We start from the raw sequence: 11,854 nt of genomic DNA on the forward strand, positions 1-11,854 counted from the left end.
ACAGATTTGCAGAACCTTTTCATCTTGTAAACCTGAAACTCTGTATTCTTTAAACATAATTGCCTCACTTGGCCCCACCCCACTTTGGCCCCTGGAATTACCATTCTACTCTGTGTTTCTGTGGATTTGATTAGCTTAGTTACTTTATATAAGTGGAATAGTACATTATCTATCTTTTTGTGACAGGCTTATTTCACTTTGCATAGTGTTTTCACAGTTCATGTTGTGGCATGTGAGATAATTTTTTTTTTTTGGCTGAATAATCTTTCGTTGTATATGTGCATGCCATGTGGGAGACCAGAGGTGAACTGAAGCTTAATTGGCCTCCTCTGTGAGCACAAAGGAGAAAGGCATCATGCAGGGATGATGGCAGTTGCAAGTTCTAGGCTAAATTCAATACAGCTGACTTTAAGTTGTTTACCTGAGTATGTATTAGTAGACAATAAGAGGCAGTTGAAGCTTGTGTTACTTTAATTGCTTGTACCTGTGTCTGGGTAAATAAAAGGAAGATGGGCTACCCCAGAGGCAAGAGGCCTCTGCCTGCCTGCCAAATTGAGTCTATGTGTCTGTGTAGTTCATCCTTGTTTGCCTTTGGTCCAGGGTAACAAATAGTAGCAAGACTAGGTCCCTACAAGCAGTGCCTGGGTGGGGAAGGCTCAGAGGAGTGGGCTGGATCCTCTGGAGCAGGGACCACGACTGGTAGTGCAGGCCAGTCTCCAACAATACCGTATTTTGTTTACCTATTAATCTGTCAGTAGACACTTAGGTTGCTTTCATCTCTTGGTTATTAAGTGCTGCTTTGAATGTGGGTATATTATAGACACTTTCAATTCTTATGGACATAAAACCAGAAGTGAAGGTAATGAGTGGATCATCTAGTAGATCTATTTTAAATTTTTTGAGGAACCATTTTCCATAGTTTTTACTCTATATTACAATCCCAACTTTAGTGCACAAGGGTTGTAGTTTTTCTACATTGTAACCAGTACTCATTATTTTCCATTTGGCCCTAGACAGACACCATCTTAACTGATGTAAGGTTTTATCTTGTTTTGCTTTTGATTTGTATTATTTGGTTGTTTTTATTTTTTTGTCCTTTTGAGACAGTGTCTCACCATGCAATTCAGGCTGGCTTTGAGCTCACTTTGTAGCTCGGGCTGGTCTCCAACTCTGAATAGTCCACCTGCCTCGGCCTCCTGAGTGCTGGGATTACAAGCGTGTGCCACCACACCTGGCTTGATTTGCATTATTTTGCTGACTAGTGATGTTCATCATTTCATGTGTTTATTGGCCACTTGTGTATTGTTTTTTTGAGAGAAATTTTCACTGTGCAGTCCAGGCTGGCCTTGAACTGACTATGTAGCCCAGGCTGGCCTTGAACTCACAGTGATCCTCCTGCCTCAGCCTCCAAAGTGTTGGGGTTACAGGTGTGCACCACCATGTCCAGTCGACTTGTATTTTGTCTTGAATATGTCTGCTCAAATAATATGTCCACATTTTGATTAGATTATTTGATTTTTTGTTGTTGAATTATAGGAGTTCTTTATATATCCTGGATATTAATCCCTTATGAGATCTTTAATTTGTAGGTATTTTCTCCCTTCTGTAGAATGCTTTTTATTGCATTGTGTCACTTTATGCAAAATAAATTTTAAGTTTGATGTAGTTCCATTCAAATATTTTTGCTTTGTGTTTGTACTGTCCAGGAAGTCACTGTCAAATTTAATATGATGAGGTTTTTTTCTTTTTTACTTCAAAGACTTATCACTTTGGGTCTTATGTTTAGGGATATTGTACTATTTTGAGTTAATGCCATGTTCCATATGTGGTATAAGATTAGCGTTCACCTTCATTCTTTTGTATGGGTGTATCCAGTTTCCCCTCAAATATTTATTAAAGAGACTATATTTTCCTCATTGAGTGATCTTTGGCACCCCTGTTGAAGATCACTTTATCATATATGTGGAAGTTTGTATTTGGGCTCTTTATTTTATTGGTATGTAGTATGTTTTCCTTTATGCCAGTACCACAGGATTTACATTATTATAGTTCTGTAAATATTTTGAAGTTTGTTTTCCAACTTTGCTTTTTCTTTTTAGAATTGATTTAGCTGTTCAGTGTCTCTTGAGAGTCTATAGGATGATTTTTCTCCCTATTTCTGCAAATAATTCAATTGGGGATTTTTTTTTAAACCATGTCTTGGGATTGAACCCAGGGCCTGTGTGGTAGATAAATGCTACAACTGAGCTATACTCCCATCCTGTGTTATTAGGATTTTGATAGTGATTATATTGAATCTGCACATCACTTTGGATAGTAATGACACTATATATGACAATATTAATTTCCCGATCCAGGCATGTGGAGTGTTTAATGGTTTCTTTATTTTAGCGATGCTTTGTGGTTTACAGTGTATGTCTTTTACTTCCTTGCCTGGATTTATTCTTAAGTATTTTTTTTTTTTTTGATACTCTTGTAAATGAAATTGTTTTTAAAATTTCCTTATTGGATCATTCATTATTGTATAAACACACAACTGATTTTAACATATTTATTTTGTGTTCTGCATCTTTGTTATTTGCATATATTCATTTTTAAGGAATTTTTTATTAGAGTTTTCCATATGTAAGATCACGTCATCTGTGAACAGAATTTTATCTTTATTTTGAGTGTTTTAGTACTGCATACAACTTGTTATTGAAAAAAGATTCAGTTGAGCTAGAATGTCTGGGAAAATTAAATGGGTATGAGTACTTTTTTTTACTTATATAACAATAAAATGGTCATTTTTACTAAGGACAGATTTAGCCAGGGGAGTAATTCAGCTCCTGAGAACATCAGATTTAGGATATTGTGGAATGTTTAGGAATGTATAGGAGACATAGAAATAATAAAGTGTTTTATTAATAAAAGGTACACATGCTATTATTTTGTAACTCCATATCAAAACTTAAAGATTTTAATAATTTAAATTATAGGACAACAGAGTTCACATTGGACCCAAAATGGAAATTCGAGTTGTTACGTTGGGATTAGATGGTGCTGGAAAAACTACTATTTTGTTTAAGTTAAAACAAGATGAGTTTATGCAACCCATTCCAACAATTGGTAAGTAAGAATATTGCTTTTGTTTTTACCTTATTGGACATTTTGTAAACAAACCCTAGCTTACAGCTGGGTATTATTTGATATTGATTGTTGTGTAGATGGGCTCTTTAATGGCTATAAGTCACCAGCATTTTAGAGAAAAACATGCAGGATTCTGTGGTTATGGGATTAAAATGTGGATGATAGAATAATAAGAAGGAATAGAATAATGGTGGGATAGTTAGAGGGAATAGAGGATTGGTGGCCCTGGCTGAGGGTTAGGGGAGTAGTAGTGGTCCAGAGTTGATATTTACATGGATTTCAAGGCCCTAAGGATCCTGGGAGAGTTATGGAGGGCTAGCAACCATTAAATCTCATGCAGGATTAGGAGTGGAGTTGTTTGGGCTTTATAAGTATTGCTACATGCAGATAATTCATGAATCATAATTACAAACTGTGTTGCCTATATTTGTTGTATCATTCATTGCAAAATACATTCAGTATAAAAGTAACCTTTTTTTTTAAAAACAGGTTTTAATGTGGAAACTGTAGAATATAAAAATCTAAAATTCACCATTTGGGATGTAGGTGGAAAACACAAATTAAGACCATTGTGGAAACATTATTACCTCAATACTCAAGGTAAGTAAAATATGGTACCTTAATTTTAAAAAAATTTAGGATGACAATTTTTAGTAAATTAATTTATACTAGTAAAACTAGTATTTAAACATTGATTAAATACTTCAATGTATATTAGTGATTGGCCCCTTATTTTTAAAAAATTGATAGTGGTAAGTTTGGGATATATACTTTTGGCTTACTCACAATAAACCATTATTATAGACTTAAAAACTGTACTTTAATGTTTAGGTGATTACCCTTACATCTTGGCTGCTGTTGGTAGTTAACATACATCATTAGTATTCACATGGTTGTGATCACTGGCAATATAGTCGTACAGAGTTGTATTTATGCTGTGTGCTTTTGTTGTTCAGTTCATTTAAACGTTTAGCCCATTATAATCCCTTAGTAGTGCCAGTACCTAATTTATTAGTTGTTTTCAGAGGCCTTACAATGGCTTACTCTTGACCAAAGTGTATATATCACCTATATTCCACCTTGCTACTATTTATGTTTGGGCCCAGTTAGATATATACATATATCATCCTACTTGCCACCTAGATGGGAGACTAGATAATTTTAACTTTGCAATTTTTGGTAATACATTTAGTCTGAACATACTTTATAGAAAAAATGGACTTCTCAATATGAGCAATGATTGAAAGTCTGGGGATGCTTAGCTTAGATAGAGGAATACTTTGGAAAGATAAATATGTTGTTTATTTTTTGAAGGTTATCTTTTTATAAAGGAAGTAGAATTCAAATAGTAAGTAGCATCAGTAAGAGTATGAGAAGCATGTTTTCAGTTATTAAGAGGAAAATATTTGATATACAGAGCAGCTTTTGATAGTGCAAGTATTGTAAATCCTGTCATAGGTAGAAAACTAAACCTACGAAGTAATGTGAACTAGTCAAGATCATACCATTAATTATTGGTAGGTGTTCCTGTCATTAAGTAGGCAGGAAATAGTTGTGGTAAATAAACTCTAGCAATAATATAATAAAGAAAGCATTAAATATTTGGCTTATTCACTGAAACCTAACAAGTGATTAATTGAATTTTTTTGGTAGCTGTTGTATTTGTTGTTGATAGCAGTCATAGAGACAGAATTAATGAAGCACACAGTGAACTTGCAAAGTTGTTAACAGAAAAAGAACTCCGAGATGCTTTGCTCCTGATTTTTGCTAACAAACAGGTAATACATGTTATATTAGAATGCTTATTTTAGTATTTTGTGTATTCTGTATCGTAAAGTGGCTGAAAAGATTTTAAAGTGAGCCATTTTAGAAAAAATTTATAAAATTTCTGTGTATTTTAAATACATCTATGTGGAAAGTGCTGGGGACCTTGGAGTATACAAAGAAAGAAGGGAATTAATGTGGACCAGAGATTGTAGTATGTTTCTGAACACCTATAAAATTCTACCACAAAGAAAACTGGAAGTAGCTTCAGTACTTTTAATAACGCACTATGAGGAACAAGAGGATAGGAGTGAAAAAGGGTTGGGAGAAATATAGGAGAGGTATAAATGTGAGATCCTGTAAGATTTGTAAAAAATAGGATTTGAGTGGACATTAAGATTGGGGTTGAAATTACGGGTAGGACTTTGAATGTAAAGGAAAGAACATTACAGGCAGAGAAAATAATAGCAGAGTGTTTTTTAGGAGCATCAAACAGATCTGTATGTGAGGTGCAGGTAAAGGATGATGAAAAAAATCTAGAATAACAGGTGCAGTTACTTTGTGAAAGTCTGATAGAGCTAGACTGAGAAATGTAGGTTTTAGTCCATAAGCAAATAAGAATCATCAGAATGTTTTTGGACTAGTGAATGATGAGATCATATCAGTGTGTTAAGACTAATTTGGGGGGCAGAATGTGCAATGAAACAGGGCAAGGAAACAAATAATAAAATCCAGTCAACTATTGAAATTAGTCATGTGATGGTTAACAAGACCCAGAAGTAGAGGAGGAGAAAGGCAGAAGCAGGCCAGAGAGACTGTATAGGGGTAGAAGTATTAAAATTTAGTGACTGAATGGAGAGAACAAAGCATTGCAAGCACTGTATCTGAAGATGTCCAGATCTTGAGACCAAGATTCTAGGAGGATGAGAATGATTTTAAGTACATGTAGAAGTTGAGAAGTGAAGTCCAGTAGAGAAATACAAGAGGGGAAGAGTAGGATGATGAGTAAAGAATTTTCTCCTGATCTTTATGCTTACTTATACTGGATGAAATGCAAATGAGATACCTATCAGGTTGTTAGTGAGATTATTTCAGAACATGTAGATTCATATGCATGGTGTGGTTATCAAACTGAGGTTTTTTTTGGTCTTGGTGCTCAAACTCAGAGGCTTATACATGTTAGGCAAGCTCTTTACCACTGAGCCAAATCCCTGCCCAAGGCATTTTCTTGGAGGACAGTTTGACAGTATCTGGCAAAGTTTTTGATGCATATATCCTAAAAATCTATAGTAATGTATCCTGTAGACAAATATCCAAAGGTTAGCCTATAAATCATATTATAGATGTTATGTAAACACATATATACATACATACATGTATGAGTGTGTTATATGTATGTGTGCACAGTTTTCTCTCCGTATCCATGGGGACTGGTTCTGGGACCTCTTGTAGCTACTAAAATCTTTGGAGATGCTGAAGTCCTTTATATAAAACAGCATAGTATTTGCATGTAAGCTACACACATCCTCCTATATACTTTAAACTTCCTATAGGTTACTTATAATACCTAATACAATATAAATTCTGTTAATAATTACACTTCAATATTATTACTGATTTTTTGATTTGCTTTTTGGGCTTGTTTTTTTGTTGTTGTTTGAGACAGAGTCACACTGTGTTGTTTCAGGCTGGCCTCAGAATTCATTACAGTCCTCCTGCCTCAGCCTCTGGTGTGTGCCACCATGCCTGGCTTAACTTTGTTATTCAGGGAATAGTGATAAATAAAAAACAGCTGTACATGCTCAGTACTATTGCAGGTGTTTTTCAATATTTTCAATCTGTTGGTTGAATCCTTCGACGCAGAACCCACAGATACAAAGGGCCCGTATATAAGGATTTTCAACAGCATGTAAGCTTGACTTCAGTAGTCAGTGTAGGACTGGTTATATAAATCGTGTTACATCTACACAGCGGAATTCAGTTTTCAATATTCAAATAATGTAGGAAATCTGCATGTGCTGATAAGTTACTTTAAGTCAACGTGTTAAGTTAAAAAAAAATCAGGCAAGTTCTAGAAAGTCAGCTATGTTTTTTTTTGTGTTTATGTGGATCAATATGCATGGAAATTTTCTGGAAAACTACATAAGACATTGTTACTTATTGTTGTTCCTGAGAAGTAGGAACAAAGGGTGTTTAGAGTGGTAAATATGATAAACTCCATTATATAAACCCTGTATATACTATTTTAATAGTTATGTATGTGTTAATTTCTTTTTTGTTAAATGATGTCTTATAATGACTTAGTTTCTTCCACTCAGGTTGCATAGCCTTCACTGATTTCATTGTAAGAGTATTAGTACACACACACACACGCACACACACACATTAATACACATACAACCATTTTTGCCAAAACTTTTTTCTATTACTACTTTCAGGATAATTATTGAAGGATGAATACTGATTTTTAAATGTGTTTAGGTTTCTCTTAGAATTCTATCAATAGATTTCTGCATAAATAATAACTGGAAAAATGCAAATTTGGATACGTTGAAAAAATATACTAAATACTATAAAATATACTCTATATGTCTTTTAGGATGTTGCTGGAGCACTGTCGGTAGAAGAAATTACTGAACTTCTCAGTCTCCATAAGCTCTGCTGTGGCCGTAGCTGGTATATTCAGGGCTGTGATGCTCGAAGTGGTATGGGGCTGTATGAAGGATTGGACTGGCTCTCACGGCAACTTGTAGCTGCTGGAGTATTGGATGTTGCTTGATTTCAAGTGCCACAATTATTTAGTTTTGTGGTTAAGAGTTATTTTGCACGTAATACATAAGATTCTACATCACAAATACTATAGTTAATTAAGGATGTGCATAGAAAAGAATCTTGCACTGGGAACGAAGTATGTTATTTGCTTTTAAAAAGTTGTTGTGTGACAGAATGTGAATTATTATAGCAGATTAAATTGGATTAACTAGAGATTTTTTAGATATACATTCTTTTAAAAAGTGTATTTAAGATTTCCAGATAATATGTTACTCCATATATTGGGAAAAAAGTTGTCACAGAGACAGGATAAGTGAAGGTTTTGTTTTTCCCAGTGGAAAAGCAGATATGCCAACTGAGTGCCTAGTGTAACTTGTGTAGAGCAAGGGAGTCATAACTTCTTTAACCTGCCTTTTCACTGAATTTTGGCTATTTAGTAGTAGACATGGCAGCTGCTTAATGAAATAGAATAAACTGCATTTGGGAGTAACAGGATTATTTCATTGTTCACTATAACAGAACATCTTTAATGCAAAGAACTACAAGGTATAAAGTGAGTATTTTATACGTTTTATTAAAACTTTTCTCAAGCATTTTGTATAAAACAGAGAATGAAATGTTATCTTACTAGACCCAAGTGTCAGATTAGAACTAGTAAAATGAAGAGTAATTAATAAAACTGTGAGAGTCATTTGATCTTCTCCTAGGCTTATTTCCTAGGCCAGAGCTCTAAATTGGTCCTTCTACTTTTCAACACGTTTCTTTTTAAAATATTCTATGCTTTGTAGGAGTGATTGTAGGTCAAACATAGTCACACAAAGAACCAGTTTGTGGTTCTTCACATAAAAGAGAACTAATAGCTTTACATAAAAGAGAGAACTAAATCAGCTTTCCATAAAAGAGAACTAAATAGAAAACAACCTTTAAGAGTTGCTATTCCAAATAGTAGGGAATGCCTATTATTTTTAAAATATTTCCCAAAGTAAGTGCATTTATTCAGCAAAAAAAAAAAAAAAAACCACAAGGCTTTTCATGACAAAGCCTCACAGTTATTTAAGAGGAGAGAGGTATCTACAGAAGGAAACAAAACTTTCAAAGTTTACATGTTATGCAGTGTTGTGAATAAAAGTAAAAAAAATTGTGCTCTTTACTGTTTCTCATTTTTAAACGATACTCATGAAAGCATGATTTTATTAATTTAAATAGCTAGTTTTTTTTTGTTTTTTTAATGCTCTTCATACTTTGTGATGAAGTTCAACCTTCTGTCTTACTAGCTGAATTGTTGTAAGGACAGTGATGTCTGATGACAGAATATGACTTAGGTGGCACTGTTATGGTTCACTCTTCAGATGTTTTTTAAACAATAATTTTAGAAAATAAAGCATTTAAAAGTCCATCACTGTTATGGGCAATATGTAAATAAGTATAGTGTTTTGTCCTTTATTTTTCAAGTAAAAGGTCATGCTGTTACTAGTAGTTTGTGTGCTTAAGTGATACTTTGGAATTAAATTATTTAATATTTCACTGATTTCAATGTAACTGTGAAAAATAAAAATGGTGTTGCATTTGCCTGTGAACCCTTAAACTGGTTTCTGTACTAGGTAATTGAAAAAAGTATAGCATTAACATGTGAACTTGCTTTCCTTATAACTTGTTTCACTGATTTTGGTAAACTTTGTAATTCACATTCTTAGCATATAACTGAACAGTTTTACAACTTGGCTTCTGCCGGACCATAATGTATATATATTGGTAGGGTTTGTGTTTGGTTTTTCTTAAAGAAATATTTTTCTCATGCTCCCATTACTGTTTGTGGTAGTCTTTCACTAATTAGTCAAGACTGTGCTAGTTTTCCCTGGGAAATGTCAAATTTAAGAATGACAGATGTTTTAAACACACTATGTTAAGATTTGCCTCCTAGCTCTGAATTTCTGTATTAAGTTTAAATAATATTGTATGGATTATGTAAAGCAGCCGTCAAGTGTGTCACCCTGGTTTATAATTCAGGAATGCTTAAAACCACCAGAAGCCATTATTTGCTTTACATACATGACCAGTATAGACAGCAATAAAATATTAAAATCATTATAAAGAAGTCCTGTCATTATTCAACAAAGTCTGTTTCTTGAACCATGCATCTAGTATTACTGCTAGTAACCAACTTAAAAAGTCATTAAGGGTTGGGGGTGGACCTAGCCTACCTGAGACCCAGGTTTGCTCCTTGGCACAATTAAACAAGGGGTGGGGCTAAACCTTATAGTGAACAGTGTGAAGCTTTTTAGTTTTTACTCCTTTTTAAATTGTAAAGAACATGGCATTTTAAAATTTTTTTGGTATCAGGAATCTAACTCAGGATCCTGTGTTTGCCAGGCAGGTGGTGCCCTGCTGAGCCCCTGAACATGGCGTTTTAAATGACTTTTTTTTCTTTTCTCTGTTTGAGACAGGGTTTCATTATACAGTTCAGGGCTGGCCTTGAACTCTCGGCCTCCCCAGTGCTAGGATTACAGGCATGTGCCACCCCGCCTTGCCTTGAAATGACCACTTTAAAACCTGGCTTGAGGGTTTGGGAGTGTAGTTCAGTGGTGCACATGCTTAGCAAATCCAAGGCTCTCGGTGTTTTTTTTTAGGGGGGAGGCGCGGGGCTTGAAAAACAGCTGCAGCCTATGAATAGTGATGAGACTTTATATAACGCTGTACTGGTTTTCAGTTTGTACAGTGGTAACGGAGGAAGATGGGTGTACTCTTCCCTAAAAGAACAAGAAATAAAAAGGGTTAACAAGTGTGAGGATAGGAATTTTTCTTTTTTTTTTGTTTTTTTGAGACAGTGTCTTGCTAAATAGTTTCAGCTGGCCTTGAACTTGCAGTAACCCTCCTAGCTTAGCCCCTTGAGTGCTGGCTGGGATTACAGGCGAGTACCACCATGCCCAGAAGAAGTAGTTTTTTTTTTTTTTGGTACCGAGAATCAAACTCACCTTGCACTTGCCAGGTAGGCACTGTGCTGCTGGGCTGTATCTCCAGCCCAGAAGTATTAGTTCTTAATAGAAGTAACTTATAAGAGTAGTGATGGGGGGCTGGAGATTTAGCTCAGTGGTACAGTGCCTGCCTGGCAAGTGCCAAGTTGTGAGTTCAGTCCCCGATACCGGAAAAAAACCAAAAAAAAAAAAGAGGGTAGTGATGAACTCAATATACAACTCTGAGGTCATATTGTTTTGTTACTCCAATTTCTACTAATCTCTTTACTATTAGATGCAAAATTTTTCCTCTTACGTATATACTTTTTGATTGTGTATTTATTGAACTGAGATGTAACTTGAGGACAGAAAATTGTTGAGCTACGTTAGAAGATATGGAAGTAATGAACCTGCACTTTAAAAATTCAAGTAAAAATAAATCATGCTGGGCCTAGGGAATATAGCTCAATGGCACAGTGCCTGCCTGGCAAATACAAGGTCATGAGTGTGAGTTCAATCCCTTGTACCCCCCAAAATAAATAAATAAAAATTCAAGTAATCACTTCTGGTTACTGTACATAAAAAATATTTCACAATATTAAGGAATATAACACTTTTGACCAGTGGAGCCTTATTTATTATGAAGGTTTGTTTACTACTACTGAACAATGATCAAAAGATGAAAATATTTGGTATGAAACAAAAACCTTAGAAAAGGAAATAATATATATGAAGGCTCCCCCCCCACCACCACCCCAGACTGTTCTGCCCTCTTCTAAACATAAGGGCACAGTATCTGGCATGTTTTTCAAAGGTAAGGAACAAGTATGCACCACTCCCAATATTTAATAAGTTAATATTTTTGAGACTTAAGAGAAATTACCTATAAGGAATGCTATTTGCCTGAGTGTAGTCTACTTCACCATCTCTTAGGATTAGAAATACTGCAAGACAAAGGCAGTTTTTACAAAACAGACTTTAATGAGAAAAATATAGCACTGCATGTTTTAAAACATGACTTTATAATCAGCAAGTTTTAAGTTTCCTAATGTAAATCTTGTATTTAATAAATGTATTCCTTTTTTTTTTTTTTTCGTCTTTTTTGAGACAGGGTCTCACTTTGCATTTCAGGCTGGCCTTGAGCTTACTTTGTAGCCCATGCTAATCTCAAACTCGCAAGGATCCTCCTGCTTCAGCCTCCCAAGTGCTGGAATTACAACCATGCGCCACCATGCCTG

The 11,854-nt window shown here is 34.9% G+C and overlaps 1 protein-coding gene across 1 annotated transcript in view; it reads left to right on the forward strand.

Annotated features, from left to right (window-relative positions):
* The window catches only part of Trim23 (tripartite motif containing 23), a 28,874-nt gene extending 19,121 nt beyond the window's left edge, over positions 1-9,753 (forward strand). The window contains exons 8-11 of the mRNA XM_005392627.1: positions 2,979-3,108; positions 3,619-3,729; positions 4,783-4,907; positions 7,493-9,753. Coding sequence (XP_005392684.1) covers positions 2,979-3,108; positions 3,619-3,729; positions 4,783-4,907; positions 7,493-7,672 — 546 coding nt within the window. The 3' untranslated portion in view covers positions 7,673-9,753. The remainder of the gene's footprint in view (positions 1-2,978; positions 3,109-3,618; positions 3,730-4,782; positions 4,908-7,492) is intronic.
* The last annotated feature ends 2,101 nt before the right edge of the window (positions 9,754-11,854 follow it).

Source organism: Chinchilla lanigera, unplaced genomic scaffold, assembly GCF_000276665.1.
Source record: "Chinchilla lanigera isolate Chin_1 unplaced genomic scaffold, ChiLan1.0 scaffold00045, whole genome shotgun sequence".
NCBI lineage: Eukaryota > Metazoa > Chordata > Mammalia > Rodentia > Chinchillidae > Chinchilla > Chinchilla lanigera.